General features: G+C 59.0%; 4 protein-coding genes across 5 annotated transcripts; 2 read left to right on the forward strand and 2 right to left on the reverse strand.

Moving 5' to 3' along the window:
- Window positions 1–11: 11 nt before the first annotated feature.
- Window positions 12–3,205, reverse strand: HIRIP3 (HIRA interacting protein 3). Its single transcript, XM_080830295.1, has 7 exons — window positions 2,641–3,205; window positions 2,443–2,563; window positions 2,188–2,302; window positions 938–1,950; window positions 671–839; window positions 489–587; window positions 12–401 (listed from the first exon to the last, which is right to left on the reverse strand). Exons 1-7 carry the CDS (start codon window positions 2,703–2,705, stop codon window positions 238–240), a joined length of 1,746 nt encoding a protein of 581 aa, XP_080686421.1. The 5' UTR covers window positions 2,706–3,205; the 3' UTR covers window positions 12–237.
- Window positions 2,784–11,295, forward strand: INO80E (INO80 complex subunit E). 2 transcript variants are annotated; one of them, XM_080830297.1, is made up of 8 exons: window positions 2,784–3,499; window positions 3,634–3,704; window positions 3,921–3,973; window positions 6,392–6,470; window positions 6,578–6,689; window positions 7,065–7,181; window positions 10,048–10,140; window positions 10,699–11,295. In XM_080830297.1, the coding sequence occupies exons 1-7, from the start codon at window positions 3,419–3,421 to the stop codon at window positions 10,117–10,119; spliced, it is 585 nt and encodes a 194-aa protein (XP_080686423.1). In that variant the 5' UTR covers window positions 2,784–3,418; the 3' UTR covers window positions 10,120–10,140; window positions 10,699–11,295. The 2 variants fall into 2 exon arrangements, with proteins under 2 accessions (XP_080686423.1, XP_080686422.1); XM_080830296.1 differs by lacking the exon at window positions 10,048–10,140.
- Window positions 11,296–11,683: 388 nt separating this feature from the next.
- DOC2A (double C2 domain alpha) lies at window positions 11,684–15,729 on the reverse strand (the record flags this gene model as incomplete). The annotated part of the gene is made up of 10 exons (XM_080830436.1): window positions 11,684–11,835; window positions 11,944–12,040; window positions 12,130–12,211; window positions 12,313–12,476; window positions 12,556–12,615; window positions 12,703–12,829; window positions 14,541–14,650; window positions 14,773–14,847; window positions 15,046–15,125; window positions 15,465–15,729. The coding sequence occupies 10 exons, from the start codon at window positions 15,727–15,729 to the stop codon at window positions 11,684–11,686; spliced, it is 1,212 nt and encodes a 403-aa protein (XP_080686562.1).
- A 6,548-nt stretch (window positions 15,730–22,277) lies between these two features.
- On the forward strand, window positions 22,278–23,003 carry LOC308359404 (fertilization-influencing membrane protein; the record flags this gene model as incomplete). Its single annotated transcript, XM_080830437.1, has 3 exons — window positions 22,278–22,341; window positions 22,637–22,795; window positions 22,912–23,003. The coding sequence occupies 3 exons, from the start codon at window positions 22,278–22,280 to the stop codon at window positions 23,001–23,003; spliced, it is 315 nt and encodes a 104-aa protein (XP_080686563.1).
- Between the last annotated feature and the right edge of the window lie 385 nt (window positions 23,004–23,388).

Raw genomic sequence — 23,388 nt, forward strand, 5'->3', positions numbered from 1 at the left:
GGACCACTTTTGATGAGGTGATTCAAACAACTCCTTTATTGAGTCAAAAAATAAACCCCTGTAAACACCTTAAACTGAGGACATGAGAAATAGGACCCCAAAAACTTGTGTCCCTGGGGGTACAAAGTCTTCTTTGAAGAAAGCAGCTTCTGCTCTGCAGGCACACATTGGCACGGGGGTTGTGGGTGCTGTGTCTGCTTTCTACCAGTAGAGAGCCCCCCAGGGAAGCAGAGGGGCTCAGTTACTCTCTCCGTCACTGCTGATGATGCCGCGCATATGTGACCAGTCTGGGGGCGGGGCCCGGGGCTGCTCATCCTCTGAGCCCAAAGTCCGACAGTATAGCTCCCCTGGGGTGTCTGCTTCTCTTGAAGGGTTCCAAGCCGTGCGTCTGCGGGGTCGGCCTGGATTGCGGGGCAGGAAAAGCAGGAGATGAGTTGTCTGAGAAAATCCAAGCCCCATCTCTTGGACAGTAGGAGGAAACCCCTCACCTGAACCACTAATGATGTTCGTAACGTCCAAGGAGGCCATCTCGGCTGCCTCCTCCCGCTGCTCCTTCAGGGCCCGGCACTTCTCTAAGGAAGGGTTACCTGGGGCAGAAGAGGCTGGTGACCCTCTCTTCCCCAGCTGCCCAGGCCCTCTCCTGCAGCCCCCAGGGCATACCCGGCCTCACCCTTCATGCCCAGGGCTTCCAGCTCTGCCCGGAGGACACTGAGGCGCTCCTTGTGTGAGCGGCAGGGGCCCAGCAGCTTCTTGTAGTTGCGATGGGCACCGCAGGCCCGAATGTAACGCTTCAGCCTCATCACAGCCGGGTGGTCCTCACCGCGGCGACCAGAGCCAGCCTGCCAAAGAAACAGCGGCTGCAGGCCCAACCTTCTGGACTTGAGTCAGGGTCTCCCTCTTCCCTAAAGGTGGCCTCCCACCCCATCGTCACCCTCACCTTCCTGCCTTTGGGTTCCGGACTGCCATCTGTGGAAGAGGAGGAGGAGCTTCGTGTCCTGCCTTTCCTGGAGCTCTTCTTGAAAGAGTGGTTCTCCCTCTCCCGCTTAGGGCTTCCCTCTGCCTCACTGTCACTCACGTCCCTCCCGGAGTCGCTCGCCTCACCACTGACACTGCCCGCTTTGGCTGTCTTTCCAGTGCCTTCAGGAGTTGGCTGCAGCTTCTTCCAGCTGTCTCCCCCATCCTCGCTGCTTTCACTCTGCCTTTTCCCACGCTTCCGTGAGGTTCTGTCCTTTCTCTTCCTCTGCACCAGGGGCTCGTCATCTCCCCCGCTGTCATCCCCGCCACCTGCTGCTGCTTTTTCCTTTTGTCCCTCTCTGTCCTCTGAGTCTCCCAGCGGTCTTGCTGTTCTGCTTTTCTGCTTAGAGCTCCTCTCCTCCCAAGATGGCTTTTTCCCTCCATTGCCCCGGGCTCCAGCTTTCCGATTTTCCTCCTCTTCCTCTCTGTTGTCTTTCTTTTTGGCTAGGGTGTCCTCCTCCTCACTGTCCTTTTCACTTTCCTGGTGGCTTTGAGCAACTTTCTTTCTCTCTGCCTTCTTTCTTGTCATCTGGATCGGCTCCTCCTCACTGTCCTCACTCTCCTCCCTGGCCTGCTTCCTTTCGGCTGAGGTTTTGCCTGGTGCCTGCTTATTCCTGGTCACAGTTTCCTTCCTAATCCTGCCTTTAGACGCCTCCTCCTCTTCTTCCTCTTCCTCACTGCTCTCTTCCTTTGAGACCTTACTTGTTCTGGCAGAGCCCTCCTCCTCCTCCTCACTGCTTTCCTTGGCCACCACCTTCTCTAATCCAGTCTTTGCAGCCAGTTCCCTTTGCTGTTCTTCCTCATCACTGCTGTCCTCAGTGGCTTTCTTTGAGGCTCGCTTTGGACTCTCCTCCTCAGCTGGACTGACTTCTGCCGCCATCCCATTCTTTGCTGAGGGGCCAAAACAGTCTGGACTGGAGGCTGCAGAGCTGGGCTCTGGAACATGGAGAGAAAAGAATATTGGGATGGGTTCCTCCCGTCCCTCTCCCTCCACTATGGCTTGGTTGCCTCTGACAGATGGAGGGAAGGGCAACAGGAAACACCGCTGTCAATCAGTTCACCCCATTCCTGGTTCCTGACTCACTGGCCTTGTGCCCTCATCTAATGCCTTGGGATATAATACACACACAGGAAATACTTTTTCAATGAACCCGCTATGCAGAAGACACTAACCTGACTCCGAATTGAAACGGAACCTTTTACTCCCGGGGCCACTGCTGGGGGTGGGCGGCCTCTTTGCCTTCTTGGCAAGATCTGGCCTCTCTTCCCTGGCACCCACTTCATCCACCTGTGTGTGCGCGAGGGCAAAACATGTACCAAGTTTGCGTTCCCTACCCCCTCCCAGGCCCCTCCTCCTCAGCAACAAACCCCGCCTTCCCGTGGCCCAAGCTCGCGCCCACACCTGCACTTTCAAGCTCGCGCCCACACCTGCACTTTCAGCAGCTCCTTTTCCACCAGCCGCTTCAGCGCCTGCTTCTCGTCGGGCTCCAGGTGGTCGCGGCCCGCGTGAGCCAAGAACCTCCGCCGCACGATGGAGTGCGTGAGCGTGCTGCGGAGACATGTGTCACGACGGAGTCCCCGCCCCGCCCCTGCCCTGTCCAACCCCAGCTCCAGCCCCTAGCGCACCTGAGGTCCGGGCGGCCTCGGAAGAAGCTACGGATGAACTCCTGCATCTCGTTCTCCCGCGCCATTTTGCTCCACCTGGGATTGGTGGCTCCCGCCTTTTTTTCTCTTCGGCCTCCGTCACCGCGTTTGACAGGAGCTTGCGCACTCGCAGGGTCGTGGCGCCGTGAGGGGAGGGACCGTTGGGGGTCGGTCGCGAGTCGCTTGGACCGAGAACTTTACCAGACGAAACTTGCTTGCCTCAAGTAGTTGGAGGGGTTCGCGGCTCCTCCCTTTTCTTAGGGTCAGTCGTTTTTTGAAGTTCTCATTAGAAACCGACTCGGCGCCGGCAACCCTCCGGTGTAACGTAATCAATCCGCGACACTGCCTCCGTCCGTGGTCACTGGCACTAGGTAGGCCTCCGTGATTTCGAAAGACAGATGGAAAAGGATATCCTCGCCTGAAGACTAGGAATCCCTGGGGGGAAGCTGTGGCTTGCGATTGCTAAGTACATCCAGACTTCGTAAAGGTACCTCCGGCGTCCGCCATCTTTATGACATCATCGCGTCGCTGCGGCGCCATCTTCCGCGTAGCCCCTGGAAGTTACTTTCTTTTCCTGGCCTTCCTAAGAGGGCAGCCCTTGTGGTTTAGAGCCTTTGGGCGCGGGGTACGCTGGGAGTTGTAGTCCCGGCGGACACAGCCTTACGGAGTCTCCGGAAGCGGAGGCGTGAGAGGCCGGGCTGTGCAGGCTCTGGGTAGCGGGACGCCCGATTGGTGCTGGGCGCTGCTACCGGGGCAGGTCATGAACGGGCCGGCGGACGGCGAAGTGGACTACAAGAAGAAATACCGGAACCTGAAGCGGAAGCTCAAGTTCCTCATCTACGTGAGTGCTGGGATGAGAGGTTGTGGGGGTTGGGGCCTGGAGCTGGTAGGACCTCAGTTTACCCACGTGTCGTCGGGTTCCGGGCCCCTTTACGGATGGCCGTTGGCTCAGCGTCCACCTTGCCTGTGATACAGGAACACGAGTGCTTCCAGGAGGAGCTGAGGAAGGCGCAGAGGAAGTTGCTGAAGGTGTCCCGGGATAAGAGGTGGGACACGGTGGGGGGAAGGGGGAAATGTCTGCGGGTGTTGTGGTTCCTGTGGATCTACATTCCGACCCCATCCTTGGAATTGGGACACAAGTGCATGGCACCGGGCCTGGGGCTGGTGAGAGGATCCCGCGGGCCAGCTAGAAGGGGCAGGGTCCAGGAGAACGTTGCTGAGCTGGGAATAAACACTCTTGTTCTCCCCGCCTCTTCCCTTAGTTTCCTCCTAGACCGCCTTCTGCAGTACGAGAACGTGGATGAAGATTCTTCTGGTGAGCAAGGTCATGAAAACTTGGTGGAGGATGTGGCTCCTGGCACTTCAGCAAGCTTCATGGGCCCCTCCTTATAGGCTTCGGAGGCTGATAAAACCTCCCTTGCCCTTCACCTCTACCATTTTTTCCCTGGAGTATTTATTGCTTTGCACAGGGGGTACAATGGAACTTGCATTCTGGCTGGGGGTAACAGGAAAGCAAAGAAACTATGATCTTAGATTTGAAAGGAATAAAATCAGGGTTGTGTGGTAGTCATAGGAGTAGAGCAGGGGTTGATAGACTTTTTCTGTAAAGGGCCAGATAAAAAATATTTCAGGTTTTGCAGAACTCTCACAACTACCCAGTTCTGATGAGGTAGTGCAAAAATAGCCATAGGTGACATGTAAATAAATGAGCACCGATGTGTTTCAATAAAACTTTATTTATGGACACTGGAATTTGAATTTCATGTGATTTTCACATGTCCTAAGTAGTATTTTTCCTTTGAGTCCACTGCCCCCACCCCACTTTTAAAAACATAAAAGCCGTTCTTAGTTTGCAGGCGAGGCAAAAGCAGGTGACAGTGTCAGTAGAGCGCTCCAGAAAAGCCTTTCTCAGGAAAGAAGGTTTGAGCCGGGACCTAGGTAAGAAGCAGAAACCCATCTTAAGATACAAGTGAGAGATTTCCAGGGAGAGGGAATGGCCAGTGTAGACGCCCCGAGGTGAGAAGGGACCAGGTTGTCTGCAGAGCAGAAGGGCTGAAGCATGGAAGGCGGCGTTTCCAGACTTTGCTTGGAGCACTTCTTATCGTGTCACACCAAGGCCCCGCTGGCATACTTGCTTATGAGACAAGAGAATGAAACGTTAAGGTCATAGTATGCCATTTGTTCTGATGGTTTTTAGACTGGTTTCTTCCTTTAATTTTTTTTTTTTTTAACGCTTAATGCTGGTTGCAAACTAACAAGTTGACTTCGTGACCCACTGAGGGGTTGAGACCCACAGTTTGAAAAAGTGCTAAGGTGGGCATTTGTGGTCTGATTCCAGCCTGGGGTCCTCATAACCCATGACACATACAATCATCTCTCCCCACGGTGCCTTTAAACACTGGTCTGGAGTAGGGTCAGCGGACAACAGCCAGCCAGGCTGCTTGTTTTTGTAAATAACATTGGAATATCCAATGGTCATGAATTTATGTACAATGGGATGGTAGGTGATGGGTGAGGTCAGAGAAATAGGCAAGAAGCCGGCTCATGTAGGTCAAGGCAAACTGTTTGGGTTTTAGTCTTGCTTCTCACTGCCTGCCTGTTCCTTCCCAGGGGTCTTCCAGGTAACTTCCTATTTGAGGGGGACGTCAGGACAGGAGCCATGAGAAAAACAGCACGTTCATGGTCAGAGTGGGATAAATCTTGAGTGAGAGCCAGAGACGTAAACCACAACTCGTAGCCTGGAAAAGCCCACCGTCTGGTCAGGGAGACACCCACACATGACACATCTTAGCACAGTGTGAGGAGAGCCCCGACAAGTGAGAGCGGAGAGTTTTGGGAAGAGCCAGCAAGTAACTGAGCCTGAAGGGATTCTGGAAGACTTCTCAGAGAGGCGGTGTTTAATTTTGAGGATCTGAGCAGAGAAACTGGGGACAGCCTATATCCCAGGCATCAGTTATTTATGAAATGAACGATGGGTTTTCTAGGTAGAGATGAAGAACTGGGAGATAAGTTTCTTTTTAGAGGTAATGATGTGAAGAAAGAGTACAGTTCAGTCAAGAGACCAGAAAGGTAGGTTGAGGCCAGATTAAGAAGCCCTCTGAAGGCTTGCAGGCAGTAGGGGACGTCACCAGGAAGGCTGGGATCAGCTTCCCAGATAGATGGTTCTGGACTTTGCATGGACAGTGGGTGACAGGAGAGGTGAAATTGCTGAGCCAGTGATTGTGAGATGACGGCCTGAGCTGGTGGTCGTTGGGATGAGGAGCAGTGGATAAACATAGGAGAGATGTGAGGGGTAGCTTAGCCGGACCCTGGACCTGGGGAGTGGAGCAGAGGCAGGACCTGAAGGCAGCTTGAGAGGCTCATAAGGGAGAGTGGTAGAACATGGTCAACGAGCCAGAGTTGGGGTTTCAAGTCCCGCCTTACTCTCTGAGCCTCGGTGACCTCATCTGGAAAGAGGACGCGTAATGCCCTCACCTTCCTCCTCAGATGGTTAGGAACACAGAGAGCAGCAGTGAACTTTCCAGAGCCTAGCGCGCAGTTAAGTGCTTGACAGATGTCTTGTGAGGAAGGAGTCCAGCCAGGAAGTCCGTTGTCGAGGACATTTCAGGAAGCTGTGGGCCTCCCCAGAAGAGCACATCGGTGCCCCGGGCCCTTTCACAGAGTTGAGATAGCCCCTCTCAGGGGTAGGCCAGAGCCCCCAACCCTCTCTCTGACCAGCCCTCCCCCCTCACAGACTCAGATGCCACTGCATCTTCAGATAACAGCGAGACAGAGGGAACACCCAAGCTGTCGGACACGCCAGCCCCTAAGAGGTGAGAAGAAGCCATCCTCCTTCTGCGGGGGGTGGGGTTGGGCCGGGGCACCTGGGCCTCATAGCTGCCTCTGACCCCCCCGCCCCCGTCCCCTGTCCTTTCTCCAGGAAGAGAAGCCCTCCGCTGGGGGGTGCCCCCTCCCCCTCCAGCCTCTCCCTGCCTCCTTCAGCGGGGTTTCCCCTTCAGGCCTCCACGGCCCCCTCCCCGTACCTGAGCTCGGTGAGTTGCGGTCGGTCAAGGGTGGGAGGCAGTAACTGAGCCGCCTGGGAGTGAGGTGGGCATCGTTGGGCAGACAGGCCTCAGCAGGAGGCTGGCCCGACTCCTGGGACGTCTGTCTGGGTGTGGCCAGCAAGCGTCCATTGGAGGGGTGTGCGTCGGGGCTGCCCACTTCTCTCCGGTGTAGGAATGGGGGACAGGCGCGACTGAGGAGAGCAGAGCTCAGGACCCAGTCCTGCTGCTGTCCCCTCCCCTTCTGTTCTCAGGAGCCACACTCATCACCACCTCTTGTTTTTCCATTCCTCCTCCTGTTTGCGTTTCTTCCCTCCCCCCCATCCACTCCATTTCCCATCTCCATCCCCCCACTCCCGCCTGCAGCTGGCTTCCCCCTCCTACCCCCCATTCCCTTCTGACTACCTGGCCCTGCAGCTGCCCGAGCCCAGCCCCCTGAGGCCCAAGCGGGAGAAACGGCCCCGCCTGCCCCGGAAACTCAAGGTACCCTGATCGGGGGATGTCAGGGAGGGGCCGGAATGGCAGGAGGACCGCCATCCAAGGGAGGCTCAAGACGGGCTGGGGCCTGTCGAGGAACTTCCTAGGATCGATTTGGGGCTGCCAGGGGCCCAAGCCAGGGCTAGGCTCCGAGGGGTGGGTCAGAAACGTCCTGGCCCAGGCTTGACGTGGAGAAGAACGAGGCCAGGACCAGCCTTGGGGCACTCAGAGTGAAGACCCATGTGGTCTGTGATGCCGGGCAGCCCCAGAGCACGGGCAGAGCCATGGGAGCTGGAGTCAAGGCTGCACCAGTTAAAAGCCGTGTGACCTTGAGCAGGTCTCTGTGACCCTCCAGGTCTCCTCTCCTGCGTCTGTAACTGAGTAACCAAACAGCGTGTTAACGAACCGGTATTTCGGGAACACGTGCTGCGTGCCAGGCACTGTTCTAGGTGCTGCAGAGGCAGCAGCCCCGCCGTCACGGAGCCCCCATGCTAGCAAGAGAGGTGGAAACAGACAAGATAAGTGGGTGCCAGGGCCGAGAAATGGAGCCAGGTAGAGTCGGGGCGGGGGAGCTCCAGAGTAGATAGGTGCCGGAGTTTGGGGTGCGCAGTCTGGGACGTTCCTGGGTCAGAGGCTTCAAAGAAACGAGAAATGACCACGTGGCTCCCTGAACAGGTGTTTCAGGGAGAGCAGGCGGTGCAGAGGCCTCGAGGAGGGCCACCAGGAAGGAGGCCATTGTGGTGGGAGGCAAGGGAGGGGTTGGGGGGGCGGTGGTGAGCAGGTCAGAGAGAGAACCAAGGGGTAAGGTCGTGGAGTGCCCTCTCCGTGTTGTAGAAACTTTGCTTGTTCTGTGAATGAAACGGGGGAACCGTCACAGAAGGTCGGGCACAGAGGAGTCCGCTCTGCCTTACGGGACTGACTGCCGTGCAGAGAATAGGACCAGGGAGGTGCCTGGTCGGAATGGAAGTGGGGGGACCTCTGCGGAGGGCTCCACAGGGAAGCAGGTGGGGAGCATCGATTTCAAAGATGGAGCCACGGGAAGGCCAGCGCGGGCCGCGGGAAGGCACAAAGCCCGGGGCAGCTCCAGGACTTGGGGGCCTGCGCAACGGAAGGAGTGGGACGGCCTTTCTCTGAGACGCGGGGCGAGCAGCTTTGGGAGGGAAGACAAATTGGGACATGTGGTCTGGAGAGGCCAGTGAGACAACAGGAGCCTGGGGCCCGTGGGGTGCATGTTTTAAAGTCCTTAGCGCGGAGCCGCGTGTGACTGGGGGGAAACGCGGCCGGAGCAGGGAAGAGGCCCGCGCGCTGAGCCCCGCGAGAGATGAGGGCACGGGCGGCACAGCACCCTTTCGGCTCCGAGTCAAAGTGGAATTGGGACTAGACAGGGCAGCTTTCAAGTTGGGTAGACAGAAGCTGGAGGCAAAATGGGAGGTCACATTTGTGGTGGTGAGGAGTGCAGGTCCTGGAGTTCAAATCCCAGCCCCGCCTTGGCCCTGCACTCTCCTCCGTAGGGGTTTGCTTCTGGCCTCTAGGGCCGGGATGGTGTGGCAGGCCAGGGCCTGTGAAGCCTGGAGCGGGTGCTGGGTGGAGGAGTGGCATGGCGGTGGTGTGGCGGTGTGAGGTTTCCTGAGGTGTGGGTCCTGCGTGGAGAGGACAGGGAGTGGAGTTGTGGCCATCGAGGAGGGAAAAGGTTGGTTGGTTAAGAGAGGGGCCCAGATCAGTTGCTGTGGTGGAGGAAGGGGTAAATCAGGGAAGGCCTCAAAGAAGAGGTAACATTTGAGCCCAGGGGAGATGAGATTTGGGAATTTCAGGCTTAACAGGAGTGGAAGGAAGACAGGGACATGGCAGAAGTATTGTTCGGGCAGGCTGAGGAGGGAGAAGGATAGCGGGAAGAAAGAGGGTGAGGGAGGGATCACAGAGGCCTGGGGGCCCAGAGCCAGAAGGTCCTTGTAAAGGGGTGGGGGTCACTGAAGTTCCTGGGTGGCTTGGTCTGGGGAGACAAGGGACAGCCGTGAAGACAGGAACGGGTCTGTTAAGGGCCTGGGCCTCAGTCAGAGTGGGCTTGAGTCCTCCACACACTCCCCGTGTGACCTTGGGCAAGTCATTTCCCCTTCTGAGCTTCAGCTTTCTTCTGTTGGGTGGGGTGGGGGTAGAATAAAGTGAGTTCAGGGAGACAAAACACACGGCCCAGTGCTTGGGGCTAAAGGGCACTGCTCCTGGTCACGCAGAAGGTGTTGACGAAGGCCAGGCAGGGTGGGTCGTAGCCAGAGAAGACGGGCTGTCCTCATGGAGCTGGGCCTCCTGTCTGTCACTGGTCCTGGCTGACTCTTGTACCTGGAGGCACTGGCCTCCCACCACCCCAAGGACAGCAGCAGGGCTGGGGGCTCCTGGAGAGGCAGACCTGAGGCTGTGAGGGCGGAAGGTGTGAAAGCAGGTCCAGGGCCGTGGCAAAGACACAAGCAAGCGCTTCCTGGCACCGCCACCTGGGGCCAGACGGGACCTGCCTGGTGGAGACCCAGCAGGCCGGTGGCTCTGGGTCTTTATTTGCAAGTCTGATTCCTCCTTTGGCCGTGCCCTCCCCTCCCTTCCAGGGTGGTCTCGGACCTTTAGCAGCAGCCACCTGGCCCGTAGCAGGTTCCCAGTTGGGGTCCACAGAGCTCTCTTGGGGTTGCGGGGGGGTACTCACACCTGGCAGGAGGTGGGGGCTGGAGGGTTGGGCCGGACAGAGGCCACTTCCAAGCCTCAAGGGACAAAGCAAGACTTTCAGTGACTGGAAAAGTACACTCCAGGTGGAGGGACTGGCCTGTTCTCAGGTGCGCCTTCCCACCTGTCCCTCGAGTAGAGGAGTGACGCGCTCAGGTTTGTGTTTTAGAGAGCGCGCTTGGGCTGCAGTGTGGAGGAAGAGCTGGCTCTGGGAGAGGCTGAAGGCAGGGAGTCCAGTTAGGAGACTGGTACCGTAGCCCAGGTGAGCTGAGAAGAGGGCCTGGCCTAGGCCAGTGGCTGCGGGGATCCCAAGGAGGGGCCCGTCCAAGATATAAGAGGTAGAGGCCTCACCTGGTGGGCGGGGCAAAGACCTAGGACACCCTCCACCTCACCAGTGAGTCCTAAAGTAGAAGGGAGAGGAGGCCAGTGCTGCCAAGTGGGGTCGGAAGCGGGCAGGCCAGCACTGCGGGCCAACTCTGACCGGCTCCCAGTGCTCTCACCAGGCAGCCAAGGTGCCTCCCTGGAGAGGGCAGCCCGGCCTTCCCCTCCTGGTGTCCCCTCCTGGTGACCCCCCCCCACCACCACCACCCTGCTCATCACCGCCTCCATCACCACCCCTCACCTACAGGCACTCGCTGGGTTGAGACTCAAGGGGCTGAGGTGAGGCAGGGCCCCAACCCCGATCCCAGCATTGGCTGGCCTGGCATGAGCCTTCGCCCCTTCCCTGTCCCCCAGGGCTGCGGGAAGAGGCCCCGCCAGCCTCCCGGAGGTCCAGTGCCTCCCTAACCAGCCCTCCCTGTGTTTCTTCCCCCTGCTGCAGATGGCGGTGGGACCCCCCGACTGCCCCGTGGGAGGGCCGCTGACCTTCCCGGGCCGGGGTTCTGGGGCCGGGGTGGGGGCGGCCCTGGCCCCCCTGCCCCCCCCCAAGATGCCCCCTCCCACGATCCTGAGCGCCGTCCCTCGGCAGATGTTCAGCGATGCGGGCAGCGGGGACGACGCCCTGGATGGGGACGACGACCTGGTGATCGACATCCCGGAGTGATCCCCTCTCTGGCCGGGCCCTCAGCCTGTGCCCGAAGTCAGCACACACGAGCCCCCCGCTTCCGCAGAGACGTTTATTGGCGCCCAGTTGCCATGCCGCGGCTGCTGACACGATCAGAAGAGGCGTAAACATGCACGAATGTCCCCCCCCCAGAGAGGTGGGTCCCTGTGGGGCAGGGCAGAGGCCCTGCCCTCCCATCCTGGCCCCAGCCAGGGGACAGTTCTTTAAATGAGTGGCCACGAGCATCTGCCCACTCTGGGACAGGCAGAGAGCCCGCAGTGGTCTCCCCATTTAAAAGGGCAGCTATACAGGGCTAGGTTGGTTGGTTTTTAACGAGGATTCTGTATTAAAGGAGTGGCTCTTTTTTTGTGTTTTTGTTTTTTGTGGATTTTTTTGTCCTTCTCTTTTTTGGAGACTGTCTCCTCCTCCGAACCCCCCCGAATCCGACCTCCTCCCTGTGGGCCGAGGGGGTCGGGGCAGCCTGGGGGGGCAGGAGGGAGACGCAACAGCCCCCTTTGGGCGCACACGGGAAGGGTGTTTGCATATTTGCGTGGGAGCGAGTCAGGCAGGAGGAAGTTTGCATATGTGAACACAGATCGCCACGGTCCCTCACGAGAAAGACAGATCCACGGTCACGCAGACTCTCACGAAAATAAGACAGGTAGTGGGGGGCGGGGCGTCCACCCCGTGTAAACGTGCAACACACTCGTGCGAAGGTGGGGTTCTGGCCCCACGGGGCCCGTGCCGGGCAGGGGCCGGGTGCTCAGGCCGAGGCGGAGGGCAGGGCCCCGGCGGCAGGGGGCAGCTCGCTGGTCAGGGTGTGCCAGCGCTCCAGGGCTGCGTCGGGCTGCTGCAGACAGTCGCTCCAGTGCTTACGGGCCTCGCCCCGGGCCCCGGGCCCCAGGGACACACCGCCTGGGAGGAGGCAAGAGGCAGGCACCGTCAGGGCCCTGCTCTCTGCCAGCTGTCCCCCTCTCCCCCGCGCCCCCCCCACCAGCCCCCACCCGCACGCTCCTCCCTTACCAATGAAGTCGTTGGACTTTCCGATGTCATAGTCCCAGACTGTGACTTCCAGGGTCTTAGTGGCCAGAGCAGAGAGCTCCATCTCGTAGAAGAAGTCCTGGGGCAGAGCAAGCCACATATTCGGCGAGGCCCCAGGCCCCTGTGCCCCACTCCCCACCCCCAATTTCTGGGCCCTGCCCTGCTCACCTCATTAAATTCTGGATTGAGAGTCTTCTTCTTCACACACGTTTTGTGCTTGGATTTCTTATCCACATCAGGCCTCAGGTACCTGCGGAGGAAGGCGGGGCGGGGGAGCGGGCCGGTCAGGGGCTGGTCGGGCCTCTGGGGAGGCCGGCGCAGGGGTGAGGCTCCAGGGCGGGGCGGGCTCACGTCTTGACATAGGGGTCCGAGTAGCCGTTGACGTCCATGGCGGCCAGGTGGGCGCAGCGCACGATGCCCACCAGCAGGCCCCGGCGCCGAGAGCTGTAGCTGAGACTCAGCAGGATGCGGCCGCGCTCCTCCAGCAGCCCGGGCCCCTGCTCGGCCTGCTCCAGCTGCGGGACAGACTCGGGGCTCAACCTGCAGCCACGCTGCCACCCACCCACACCTGCCCGCCCGAGGGAGGCACCTCACCTCCTTCAGGTAGCAGGAGATGCCCCTCAGAGCCGCCGACATGGAGGATGGGGAAGCCAGCTGAGGGGACCGAGAGAAGGTTCTGGAAACCTGGCCTCCCCAGGGCCACCGCCCCCCCCAACACCCCAGACCAGCCCCCACACAGACCGGGACCTGGCGCTCAAGGCAGATGTTAAAATGTTTCTTCTGCGAAGGCTTGAGGCGGCGGAGGGGCACTCGGATCTCCCCGATGAATTCGTTGTGGCTCAGCTTGTCCTCATCACAGACGGAGATCCTGGCAGGGAACCGCAGGCTCAGGGTCTGCCCGAGTCGGGCAGAAAGGCCCTCCAACTGAACTCTGAACACCTGAAGCCAGTCCTAGCTCTGCCCCAAATTCTCCACACCTCAGCCATTTCCCGGGCTGTGTGCTGAGCGCCCAGCCTGGAGCGTGATAGGGTGCTGTCATTTGCCCCGTTCCTCTGCCCAGCCCTCTCCGGCTTCCCAGGCCAGCCCTGGTCCATCAGAACCCAAGCAGCTCCTTCAGAAAGCCCTCACAAATCCTGAGGGCCACCACCCCTCCACTGCCTCTGTTTGGAGCCTGGGGACTGGACCCAACTGAACATGGTGCCCAGAGCAGACACTGGGGGTGTGGGTCACAGCATGCAAGGGCTAGAAGCTCCTGGAGGAGCCCTGGGCGGTCGGAAGAGGATCCCACACTCTGGCACTCCTGTCCTTGTCTGCGTGCAGCAGGGAACCAGCCTGGGAGAGGCACGTGAGCCCAGCGATCAAGAAATGATTGCTTTCGGGGGCGCCTGGGTGGCTTAGTTAAGCCTCTGCCTTCGGCTCAGGTCCTGATCCTGGGGTCCTGGGATCGAGCCCGGCATCGGGCTCCCTGCTTCTCCCTCTCCTCCTGCTTGTGTGCATGATTGCACTTGCTCTCGCTCTCGCTTGCTCTCTTTCTCTCATAAATAAAATCTTTAAGACATGATTGCCTTTAGTTCCATTCGTCCCCTTCTGCAGCTTCCCGTGCTCCCTTCTGTCCTGAAGGTCTTGAGGAACTCTGTCACCGAGAGCTGTTCATTTCCCACCTCTGCCACCTACTAGCTACCGTGTGACCTTGGCTAAGTCACTTAACCTCCCTGTGCCCCAATTCCCATCTATAAAACAGAGCTATGAGTACCCAGACCCTATACCTATCAAAATCAAGGGAAATGAATGTCATAGTGCATAGCCCAGGGCTGGACCCCGGGGAGCACTCAGCTGCTCAGGACTCCTGCACTCACATCTGAAAGATGGGCCAGCCTTCCTGGGGTCTTGCCTGTCTTCCCCCACTCCCCCTGAACCCCCAGTTGGCCTCACAGCAGCAGGGCGATCTCCAAAACCCAGCCTGACCACACCCCCGGAGGCCCCCAATGCTAACCCTTCCCCCCCACCCCCCGCGTCCCCATTGCCAAGAACACAGCTAAAGGCCTCACAAGCCTGCGCTGTGGCACCCCTCCATCCGGTCAGGGACCACAGCCCCCACAGCTCCACCTCCTGGGACGATGGAGCAAGTTTCCGTCCCTGAAGACTTGACTCCCTGGCACTGGCTGTTGGGGGGGCACAGGAAACAGAATGGGCAGACCTCTGCTATATAGGTCTGACCTGTCAGGGGCTATGAGGAGGGCTCTCGGCAACCGGGGAAAGCTTCCAGGAGGAGGCACAGCAGGGAGCACTCTCCAGGGAAGAGACACAAGCCAAGGTCAGGAGTCTTGAACCTGACCAGGCTGCAGTGAGTGGGCAGTGTTCTCTTGGAGCAGCAGTAGGAGGAGATTCTTGGGCAGGCAGGAATGCCAGGGAAACATTTTGCCTGGTGCCGAGGAAGGGGAATGGGGGGCCAGTGACTGCTCCAGGGCATGTGAGAGGGCCTTAACGGGAGGCAGATCAACCAAAGGAGGTGGCAATGACAGCCCCCCGAGGAGGCGCTGAGCTGGGATCCTGGGTAGCAGGGACAACGGAGCCCTCACCTGAGCACCTTGTGGGTGATGTCCTGGTCTGTGATCCCACTGTACGTCAGATCCTCGTTCCACACGGGATTCAGCGTGTTCCTCTGAGTCTTCGTTTTGAGCTTATTGGCCTGAGGTGTGGAGATGAAGTTTCTCAGGACATGTCCCCCAGACCCACGGAGGCGGAAGGCAGGGGCAGGTTGGGGACAGATTCACCAGCCAGGTCAGGCTGAGGGACAGAAGAGGCCGTTACCTTGCAGGCCCCAGGCAGCAGGTGCAGCTTGACATAGGGGTCGGCCAGACCATTGAAATCCATGGGCTTGAGGCCCTGCAGGGGAGGGGAGGGGAGGGAAGAGGGCTGCAAGCTCCCAGCCCTGTCTGCTTCCTTCCCTCCCTCCCTCTGCAGAGTGGATCCTCGGGGTGCGGAGAGTCAAGAAGAAGGGTGCTGGGGGACAGGGGCCAGGAGAAGGAGGAGGGGGCCCAACCTGGGGACCTGGAAACGGGCTGGGGAGGCCAGGATACCTACCTTGGCTCTAAGGATGCTACAGTGGAGGGTGCAGGAGGCCTGGTCATAGAGAAGGTCAAACTCCAGCATGCCCAGTGCGGCTGCAGAAGCGGGAAGACTGGCGTGAGTCAGTGTGTAAAGACAGGTGTGTGCGCGTGAGACCAGTGGGCAAGGCCGGCTGCTGTGAGGCTGGGGAAGGTGTCTGTTGGCCTGTGAGTGTGTGTGTGCGCGCGCACACGAGCGTCTGGGTCCCTGGCTGGGCCGCAAGGGGCTGTGTGGGTGGTTGAGTGTCTCAGCAGAAATATTGAATATTGAGCCTTTCTGAAACTGTCATCTCCACACCGCCTGCAGCTGCGGAGGCAGAGCCTGCCTCCCCCAACACACCCAGTGGGGCCCCAGCCCCTCCAACCCCCCGGGGTCCTGCCAGCCCCCAGACTCACTGGTATCATCCGAGTCGTAGCTGTCCACCTCGGCTCCGTCCTCGGGCGTGGTGGCCCCAAGAAGGGCTGCAGGCGGGGCCAGAGCCAGAGGCGCAAGGCGGGCAGGGGCCTCCCTGAAATCCCTGCCCCCGCCTTCGGGTCCTGGTCCCAGGCGGGGGAAGTAGTCTGAGATCTGCCTGATGGGCCGGATGGGCCCGGGGCACACGTTGATGGCCATGTGCTCCTGGATGTTGATGGTCATGCGGTCGCCTCTGCGGGCCCTCATGCAGCAAGCACCCTTGGCTGCGGGCGGGAGGATCCAGAGAGCGTGAGCCCCAGGGGGACTCCTCCTCCCTACCTGCTGGCAGCTGGCTGAGGGCCAGATGGTGACCTCCCCAGGTGGCGGGGCCCTCCCTGGCTTCCCTTCCCAGGTGTGTTGGGAGAGGAGGGAGAGAGCAGTCTGGGCCAGTGGACGGCCCGCAGGAGGCCTGGGGGCCCCAGACCCCCCAGCTGTGCTGCACCAGGACTGGGTCCCCAGCCCACTCCCCAGATGGCTCCTGGTCCCCACTGCTGGCCATGCCCACATACCTTTGGACAGTCCCGATGCCATCTTCCCAGCCCCTGCCCCTCACCCTGGGACACCGTCTGCCCCTGGGCCCTGCCAACCTCTGAAGCAGCCCGGCAGGCCCCCTCCTCTGCCTGTCTTAGGCTCTGTCCATCCCTCTGCACCAGGAGCCTGTCTGGTCCGCGTGTCACCCACCCCTCCAGGTTTCCACGGCCCACTGGCCCTTCATTCAGCCCCAGGATCTCTCTGTCTACCTGCCTGCCTGCCGGGTCCCCCCCTACCCTGGAGCCCCCCTCCCTCCGGCGGACCCCTGCCTCGGATGTCTCCTCTTGAGACCGGCTCTCCAAGAGGCGCCAGAAATTGCAGCCTCCAGGGACCTAAACACCCCGTGGGCTCACAGGCTACCGCACACGCCCTCCCTCCCCCTCACACCCCCGGCGGCCCAGCCCCCTGCACCTGTGTCTGTGCCTCCAACAGGTGCCCAGGCACTGGGGGGACGGCAGGTGCAGGCTGGGCGGTGGCGGCCGGCGATTCCCGCGGCGGCCAGCGAGAAGAGCGCGGAGTCCGGCACGGAGAGCCGAAGAGGGAGGGAGGGAGGGAGAGCAGGAGAAAGTGCGGGAGGAGGGGGTGAGCGAGGTGGAGGCGAGGAAGCAGCCGGCGCAGGCGGCGGGGGGCGGGGAGGGGCGGCCGGAGGCTGGGGAGGGGGCGGGACTCTCCCGCCAGCGCCCGCCGGGCACAGTCCGGGCGGCACGCGAGGGCACGCACACCCACCCACCCACCCACCCACAGGCACTCCCGCGCACACGCCTGCGCCCACGTGCGCACGCTCGCACACATGCACTAACCCAACCCGGAGAACTTCGCATGCACACACTCGCAGACACCCGGGCTCCCTGCGCCACCGGGAACCAGCGGCCAGAATTGCCCGGTGTTCCCCAACTCCCCGGAGACCCCGGGCCCCCGCCCCTGCCCCAGCGCCGAGCCCGCGGCGCCTCCCTCCTCCGCGGTCCTCTCGCTTCCCTCCCGGGTCTGCTGGGCCGGACCACCCGCCTGGTTGCCATGGCGACGCCGCTCCTCCCCCTCCTCCTCCTCCTCCTCCCCTCCTCCTCTACCCCCTTCCTCCTCCATCCCCCTTCTCCTTCACCACCCTCCTCCCCCACGCCCCTCCCCCACGGAGAGGGCGCGGGGGAGGGAGTAGGTTGTCGGGCCTTCCCCTCCCCCTGTCCTTAGGGGCGGGGCTTAGAGATCCGCAGTGATCCCGGGGTGGGCAGGCGGCGGGGATCGGATCCTCCCGGGCACGCCGGCCTGGGATTTGGGGGTCTCCGAGCCCTGCTGGGGAACCTCACAGTCAGAGGGAGGGGACAGGTCCGAGGCTGCAGCTTCCCCCACGCCTCTTCTCTGTAGCTGTTCAGGCGTCTCTCCTGTGGCCCAACCCAGACCCCAAGGGCCCAGGTCCCCTCCTCAGGAATGGCATCACCCTTGGGAATCCACCCTCCCCCACCCCCCCTGCCATCTCCAATTCTGTTCAGCAGGTGGGGAGGGGCTGTGGGACTTCTTTCTGAATGCCCCGGGGCCCTGCAGTTAGGTCCCTCACCAGTCTGCCCTTTCCCACCTGAACCCTGCCATGTGCCTGTCAAACTCCAGCCTGGGATCCTTGCTCTTCTTTGTCCCAAACTCTCTGTCCCCCCAAGACAGAGTCCTCACAGTGGCCTTCTAGGCCCTTCGGCCCAAGACCCTGACTTCTCCGATCTGATCTGGGGCTGTCTGGCATGAATTTCAGTTGCAGTTCCTGGAAGACACCTGGATCCCCCGAGGCCCCTGGACCTTGGCTCCCTGGACCTCCCAGGCCTGGAAGAGCTTCCCTTCCTTCCGGGGGTCATCCTGGGTCACCTCTTCCTAGAAGCCTTCCTGGAGCATCCCCACACCATCCCCTAGTTTCCAATGTGCTCCCTTAGGCTCAGTTCTCCCGCCTGTTTATACTTCTGTGTCCCCCACCACGAGGGAGTGCCTTGGAGGCTCCCCCAAGCTGGGCCTAGCCCTAAATTGGCATCCTGAAGTTTTGTGACTTAAAAGTAAGAGAAGTGTGGTTGCACAATAATGTGAATGTACTTAACACCACGGAACTGTATGCTTGCAAGTGGTTAAGAGAGAAATATGTGTATTTTTTAAAAATAAACGATTTTTTTTTAAAGCGAGAGAAATGCAAAGTCAAACCACGCTGAGATAGCACTCATCACCGACCAGATGACAAAACTCAAAGCATCTGTTAACACACAATGCACACAACGCTGTGGGGAAACGGGCACCACCTCTGCGGAGGCCCTTCTGATGGTAGATACCAAGATGGCAAATACACAGACTCTTTGACCCAGAAATTCTACCTGTAGGATTTTATCCTACCGATATGCTGGCCCATGAGCAAAATAATCGAAGTTCAGGATTCTTAAAGGCAGCACGTTTGCAATGACAAAAGACTGGAAACAACTTAAATGTCCACAAGCAGGGCCGGGGGTGGGGGGGGGTGGGGGGGGCTGGGGGGGGGGTGGGATCGGTTCAATCAGTTCTGACCCAGTTTCATATGATGAAAGAGAGAGAGGCCCTCATACTTGTAGGCACACACGTATATAGAGTCGTCTTCCCGATCTCAGCTTAATCTAAAAAAGTAAGGCACAGAACAGTATGAATGGAAGGGGGAGAAAAGAGATCATACGTATTTGGGTTTTTTGTGGGCTTAACTTATCCCTGGAAGGCTGCCCAAAAAAGTGGTAACCAAGCTCCAAGGAGATTGCTGGGGGGTAGGGTAGGGCAGGAATAGGAAAGACTTATATTCTATGCTTTTGTACACTTTGAATTTTGTACCATTTGCCTCTGTTCCCCATTCAAAAGAATACTTTAAAATAATATCTATTTAGGGGCACCTGGGTGGCTCAGTGGGTTAAAGCCGCTGCCTTCGGCTCAGGTCATGATCCCAGCGTCCTGGGATCGAGCCCCGCATCAGGTTCTCTGCTCAGCAGGGAGCCTGCTTCCTCCCTTCTCTCTCTGCCTACTTGTGATCTGTCTGTCAAATAAATAAAATCTTAAAATATATATATGTATCTATTTAAAGGCAATCATCAGGTTTCCTTTGGGGCTATCCAGATGAGAGGGGAGGCAGGACTAAGGGAGACCCCCCCAGTCTAGGACCAGAGCTGGTGGGTTTGCCAAGAGGTGGACTTGGGCCTGTGGGAGTTGGGGGAGAAACCTGGCCAAGACATCCTGCCTCATGGGCTGCTGCCTGCTCATGGCTTAGCTCAGGTCCAGCAGCACACTTCCAGAAAGCCTTGGTTGTGGCAAGGTGAGCATGAAGGGAGACCTCAAGCCAATTACCGTGCAAATAGCAGACAGTGCTTACCCCCGGCTTGTCCACAGGTGGAAAGTTTTTCATCCATCCATTCAGCCAATAAGCATTTATTGGACACCTACTGTATACTTTGGTGCAAGTCTATGACCAAGAGCAGTGATCTTCACAGCCTTGTAGGGGAAACAGACAAAGACAGACAACTCCAAAACAGTGAGATGGACAGGGCATGATCCGAAGGCCATGGGAGTTCCCTTCCTGCGCAAAGTGTGGGCTCAGCTGAGACTCAGAAGATAGGAGAAGCTGGCCTGTTCATGGGTGGTGGCAAGCGTGTCCTAGGCACAGGTGTGTGCAAAGCCTGGAGTGCACTGAGTGAGGGGAGTCGTGCAAGAGCTGAAGTGGGTGGGTAGATGGGGCTGGGCAAGAGTCTTGCAGGTCAGGGTAAGAAGTTCATAACACACGGGCACCGCGGGAAGCCGTTGGAGGGTTTTAAGTAGGGGATCCGAGTGTCCTGGTTTGTTCTCCCCAAAGGAGGAGTGAACAGAGAGAAGTCCACCAGTCCACAGGTTGTCGAAAATACCAGGGGGGCATGGGGTTGACTGGAAAGAGTGGGCAGCAATGGAGGACAAGAGAGGTGGATGGATTTGAGGTTTGTGTTGGAATTGAGCCACCAGGGCTTGATGATTGCTCTGTCAGCAGAGAGAGAGTTGGGGGGGTGCATTTAAGGTGACTTCTGGCTCAAGGAATGGGGAGACCCATTTGCGGCAATGGAAAGCAGGAGCCCAGTTTGGGATAGGAGAACCGAGAGGCCCATGTGTGATCTCTTGAGTTGGAGATGGTTTTGGACATAGAGAGACACGAAGCAGGAAGTTGGGTAGAGGAGTCTGGAGCTCAGAGGGGAGGACTAGGCTGGAAATATACATTTGTGAGTCACCAGCATATAGATGGTATTTAAAGCCATGAGACTGAATGAGATCACCTAGGGGGAGAGAATATGACAGAAAAGAGAAGGTCCAAGGCTGAGCTGGCTGGAGAAGGAAGAGCCCTGAAAATGGGCGAGCATGGCTCTCACGCCGAGAGGCAAGGGCATGGTTCTGCTGCGAGACGAGACGGACGGGATGAAAAAAAGTAACCATCAGTTTTGGCAAGTTAAGAGGTCATTGTTAGACTTGGCAAAAATGGCTTCAGTGGAGTGGTGAGGACAGAGCCAGGTCGGAAGGGGTTGCAGAACAGAAGCGGAGACAGCAAGTGTAGACAGCCCCTGAGGGGTCATCTGTCTATACCCAAATGATGTACACCCAAGAGTTCTTTCCCCTGTGATCCCTGAGGGCAGAGACCAAGCCCTGGTGATTTCTATCTAGGCCACAAATGGAGCCCAGCACAGAGCAGGAACTCAATACATTTACTTCACTGTCAGTGTCAAAAAGGCCTTTTCTGGTGGAGGGCAGCTGCATTCTTTTGGGGCGGGTGAGGAGACTCCAGGATCTACTCCCATGACTTAAGGCTCTGGAGCCCTTCTCCCTGCTAAACCGGGGCCATGACTTTGGGTAAGTCACTTCCTCTTTTCTTAGAAGAGAGCAGTGTAGGGGAAAGAGGCCCACAGGAGGTCCCGTAGATGTTAGTCTGTGTCTCCTTTCCCCCCATTTTCTCCTCCCTGAGCTTTATTGTTTAGGAAATAGAAGCTGAGCAGAGCAAGGACCCACCTGACTGCAGGCTACTGTGAGGACACAGAGGGTAGCCCCTGAGGGCAAAAAAGAGGAGGAGTGGGGATCCAGGGTAGGAGGGCGCCTCCACCACAGGACCTAGGACACCCCCCCACACACACACCCAAACACGCCACAGACACATGCCTGGTTTGGGGGAAGTCACAGAACCCGGACTGGCAGAGACTGTCCAACAGGCATCTGTGTAGTCAAACCAGGAAGACCCTGAAATGTCCTTGGGCTTGGATGGGGCGGGACACATCGGAGACGGACAGGCCCACCTGCCAATCAGAGGAGAGCTAACCCTTTGCGACTGAGAGGGCCCGCAGGATTGACAGTGGCTGTTGGGAAGTGACAAATAGAGAACAGCAGGGATTGGAAATGGGAAATGGGATGGTCCTTGGGGGACCCCACCCAGAGAGGGGAGCCTGCCAGGGCGCTGTGGGTGACCAAAAGACCTGCCTCGAGATGGGCGGGCCTTTCCTCCGACAACCCCCGTGCCAGCCGTTCCCGCAGCAGCACCTTTTCCTGCAGCACCTGCGGGAAGAGGCGGGAGGAGGGCTTGGAGGAGCTGGAGCGGTGCCCTCGCGGGTGGGAGGGAAACGGGCAACCGTGAGCACTGCTGCCACCTAGTGGGACAAGCCTGTTCTTTCTCCTGGCTCCCAACCCCAGGGTCGTTCTCAGCGGAGCACTAAGGGACACCCCCTATGCCCTTGAATCTGGGGACACAGGCAGGGGTTTGCCTCAGAGAGGAAAATGCACAGCCCTGGGAAGTGTGCGTCGCCCACATTACTTTGCTCCTCTGTGCCTTGGTTCCCTTTTCTGTATATTGAGGACAGGCTAGCTGTGATGGGTAACGGAGTCCATGTAGAGAGTGGATGGGGGTGGGAGGTAACTGGAAGTGTTTATCCCCGCCCCTCACCCCAGGAAAGACGGTGCCTGCTACATAAAGGCACCTCTCCTTAGTCCCAGCTTCCAGCAAGCTTGTCCCAAGTCCCTCCTATTTCTAAATGTTGGGGCTGCCCCGTTACTGTTTTATCATTGGCATCACCCCAACGATGAAGGCCCTGGGAGAAAGGGGTCCTAGAGTGTCTTCTGATGTGGGACTTGGGGGGAGGGTCCCAGCTCCCAGTGCTTTCTCTCTCCCCTCACCCCAGAGCTCATGCTCAGAATGACCCTAGGCTGTGACATCACAGAGCCCCCAACCCTGTCACAGGAGTGGAAGTGTCATGAGGCTGTGGCAGTGGGCGTGGGCATGGGTGTGGCTGGTTGGGCTGGGGGCCATAGAAACAGGTGGGAAGCTGTCCTGGGAGCAGTGGGGAGGAGGGAGTCTTGGGGTGACGGGTCAATCTGCCTTAGGAGCTGGCAGGCTGAGGAAGGGCCTTCCTCTCCCTCCACATGTCTCTCCCACCCTCCTCATCCTTCGCATGAAGAGCTCAGTTGATCCCTGAGAAGTTCCTGGAACAGAATCAAGACCCTCCCCAGCCACGCTAAGGCTGTGTGGCCTGGCAGGGTCCTGGGTCAGCCACAGCTCCTGGGATGGAGGGCAGAGGTCTGCTTGATTCTTGACATAGACTTTGTTCCCTAGCACCCAGCCAGGAGAGCACCAACACCTTGGCTCGGGGAGCAGAGTCTCTGTACTTCATAGACAGACCCGACTTCTTTGATTACCCAGACTCAGACCAAGCCAGACTCCTGGCTGTGGCCCAGTTTATTGGAGAGAAACCGGTCATCTTTGTTAACTCAGGTATGAACCCACTTGAGAAGGGGCTGCCTTCCTTCCCAGGGCCTGGAGAAGAGCTGCCCTTTGCCCTTTCATTGGAGAGGAGACCGAGTCCCCATCTCCTCCTCCTCGTCTAACAGGATCCAACTCCGAGTTCTTCCATCACATCTTGGTGGGCGCTCTGGTAGTGGCCTTCTTCTTCCTGCTTTACCAGTTCTGCACACACATGTAAGGTCTCCCGCACTCCCCGTCCGCTGGCCCCTCCCACCTCAGCCTCCTACCTTCCCCGGCCCCTCCCACCTCCGCCGGGCACCCCCAACCTCCGCCAGCCCCTCCTATCTCTTATCTCCGCTGGCCCCTCCCCTCCCACCTCAGCCGGCCTTGGGCGAGGCTGAAGGACCTAAAAAGCCTAGGGAGGCAGGGGTGAGGCCTCCCACCTCTGTCTCCCTCCCATAGGAGCTGTGAGAGAGGGGCCTGAGGAGCTCACAAGGGCCCGGGACTCTGCCCTGAGTGCCCAAGCCCACGCTCCTCTCCCGCTGATGAATAAAAGTCTACTTTTTTCTTCCCTGACTGCTCCATGACTAGGCAGGGCTTCCTGCCCCGTCCTGGGGTCATCC

This window comes from Martes martes, assembly GCF_963455335.1.
Source record: "Martes martes genome assembly, chromosome: 18".
NCBI classification, from domain to species: domain Eukaryota; kingdom Metazoa; phylum Chordata; class Mammalia; order Carnivora; family Mustelidae; genus Martes; species Martes martes.

What these genes read in the sequence shown, in the direction of transcription:
- HIRIP3 (XM_080830295.1), bottom strand. Translation starts at nt 2,705, where the DNA reads ATGGCGCGGGAGAACGAGATGCAGGAGTTCATCCGTAGCTTCTTCCGA. An exon ending in CGAGGCCGCCCGGACCTCAG is followed by an intron (nt 2,564 to 2,640) that starts GTGCGCTAGGGG and finishes ATGTCTCCGCAG; the next exon opens with CACGCTCACGCACTCCATCG. An exon ending in GGAAGCCCTGGGCATGAAGG is followed by an intron (nt 588 to 670) that starts GTGAGGCCGGGT and finishes CTTCTGCCCCAG; the next exon opens with GTAACCCTTCCTTAGAGAAG.
- INO80E (XM_080830296.1), top strand. Translation starts at nt 3,419, where the DNA reads ATGAACGGGCCGGCGGACGGCGAAGTGGACTACAAGAAGAAATACCGG. An exon ending in AAGGTGTCCCGGGATAAGAG is followed by an intron (nt 3,705 to 3,920) that starts GTGGGACACGGT and finishes CTCTTCCCTTAG; the next exon opens with TTTCCTCCTAGACCGCCTTC. An exon ending in CCTCCCCGTACCTGAGCTCG is followed by an intron (nt 6,690 to 7,064) that starts GTGAGTTGCGGT and finishes TCCCGCCTGCAG; the next exon opens with CTGGCTTCCCCCTCCTACCC.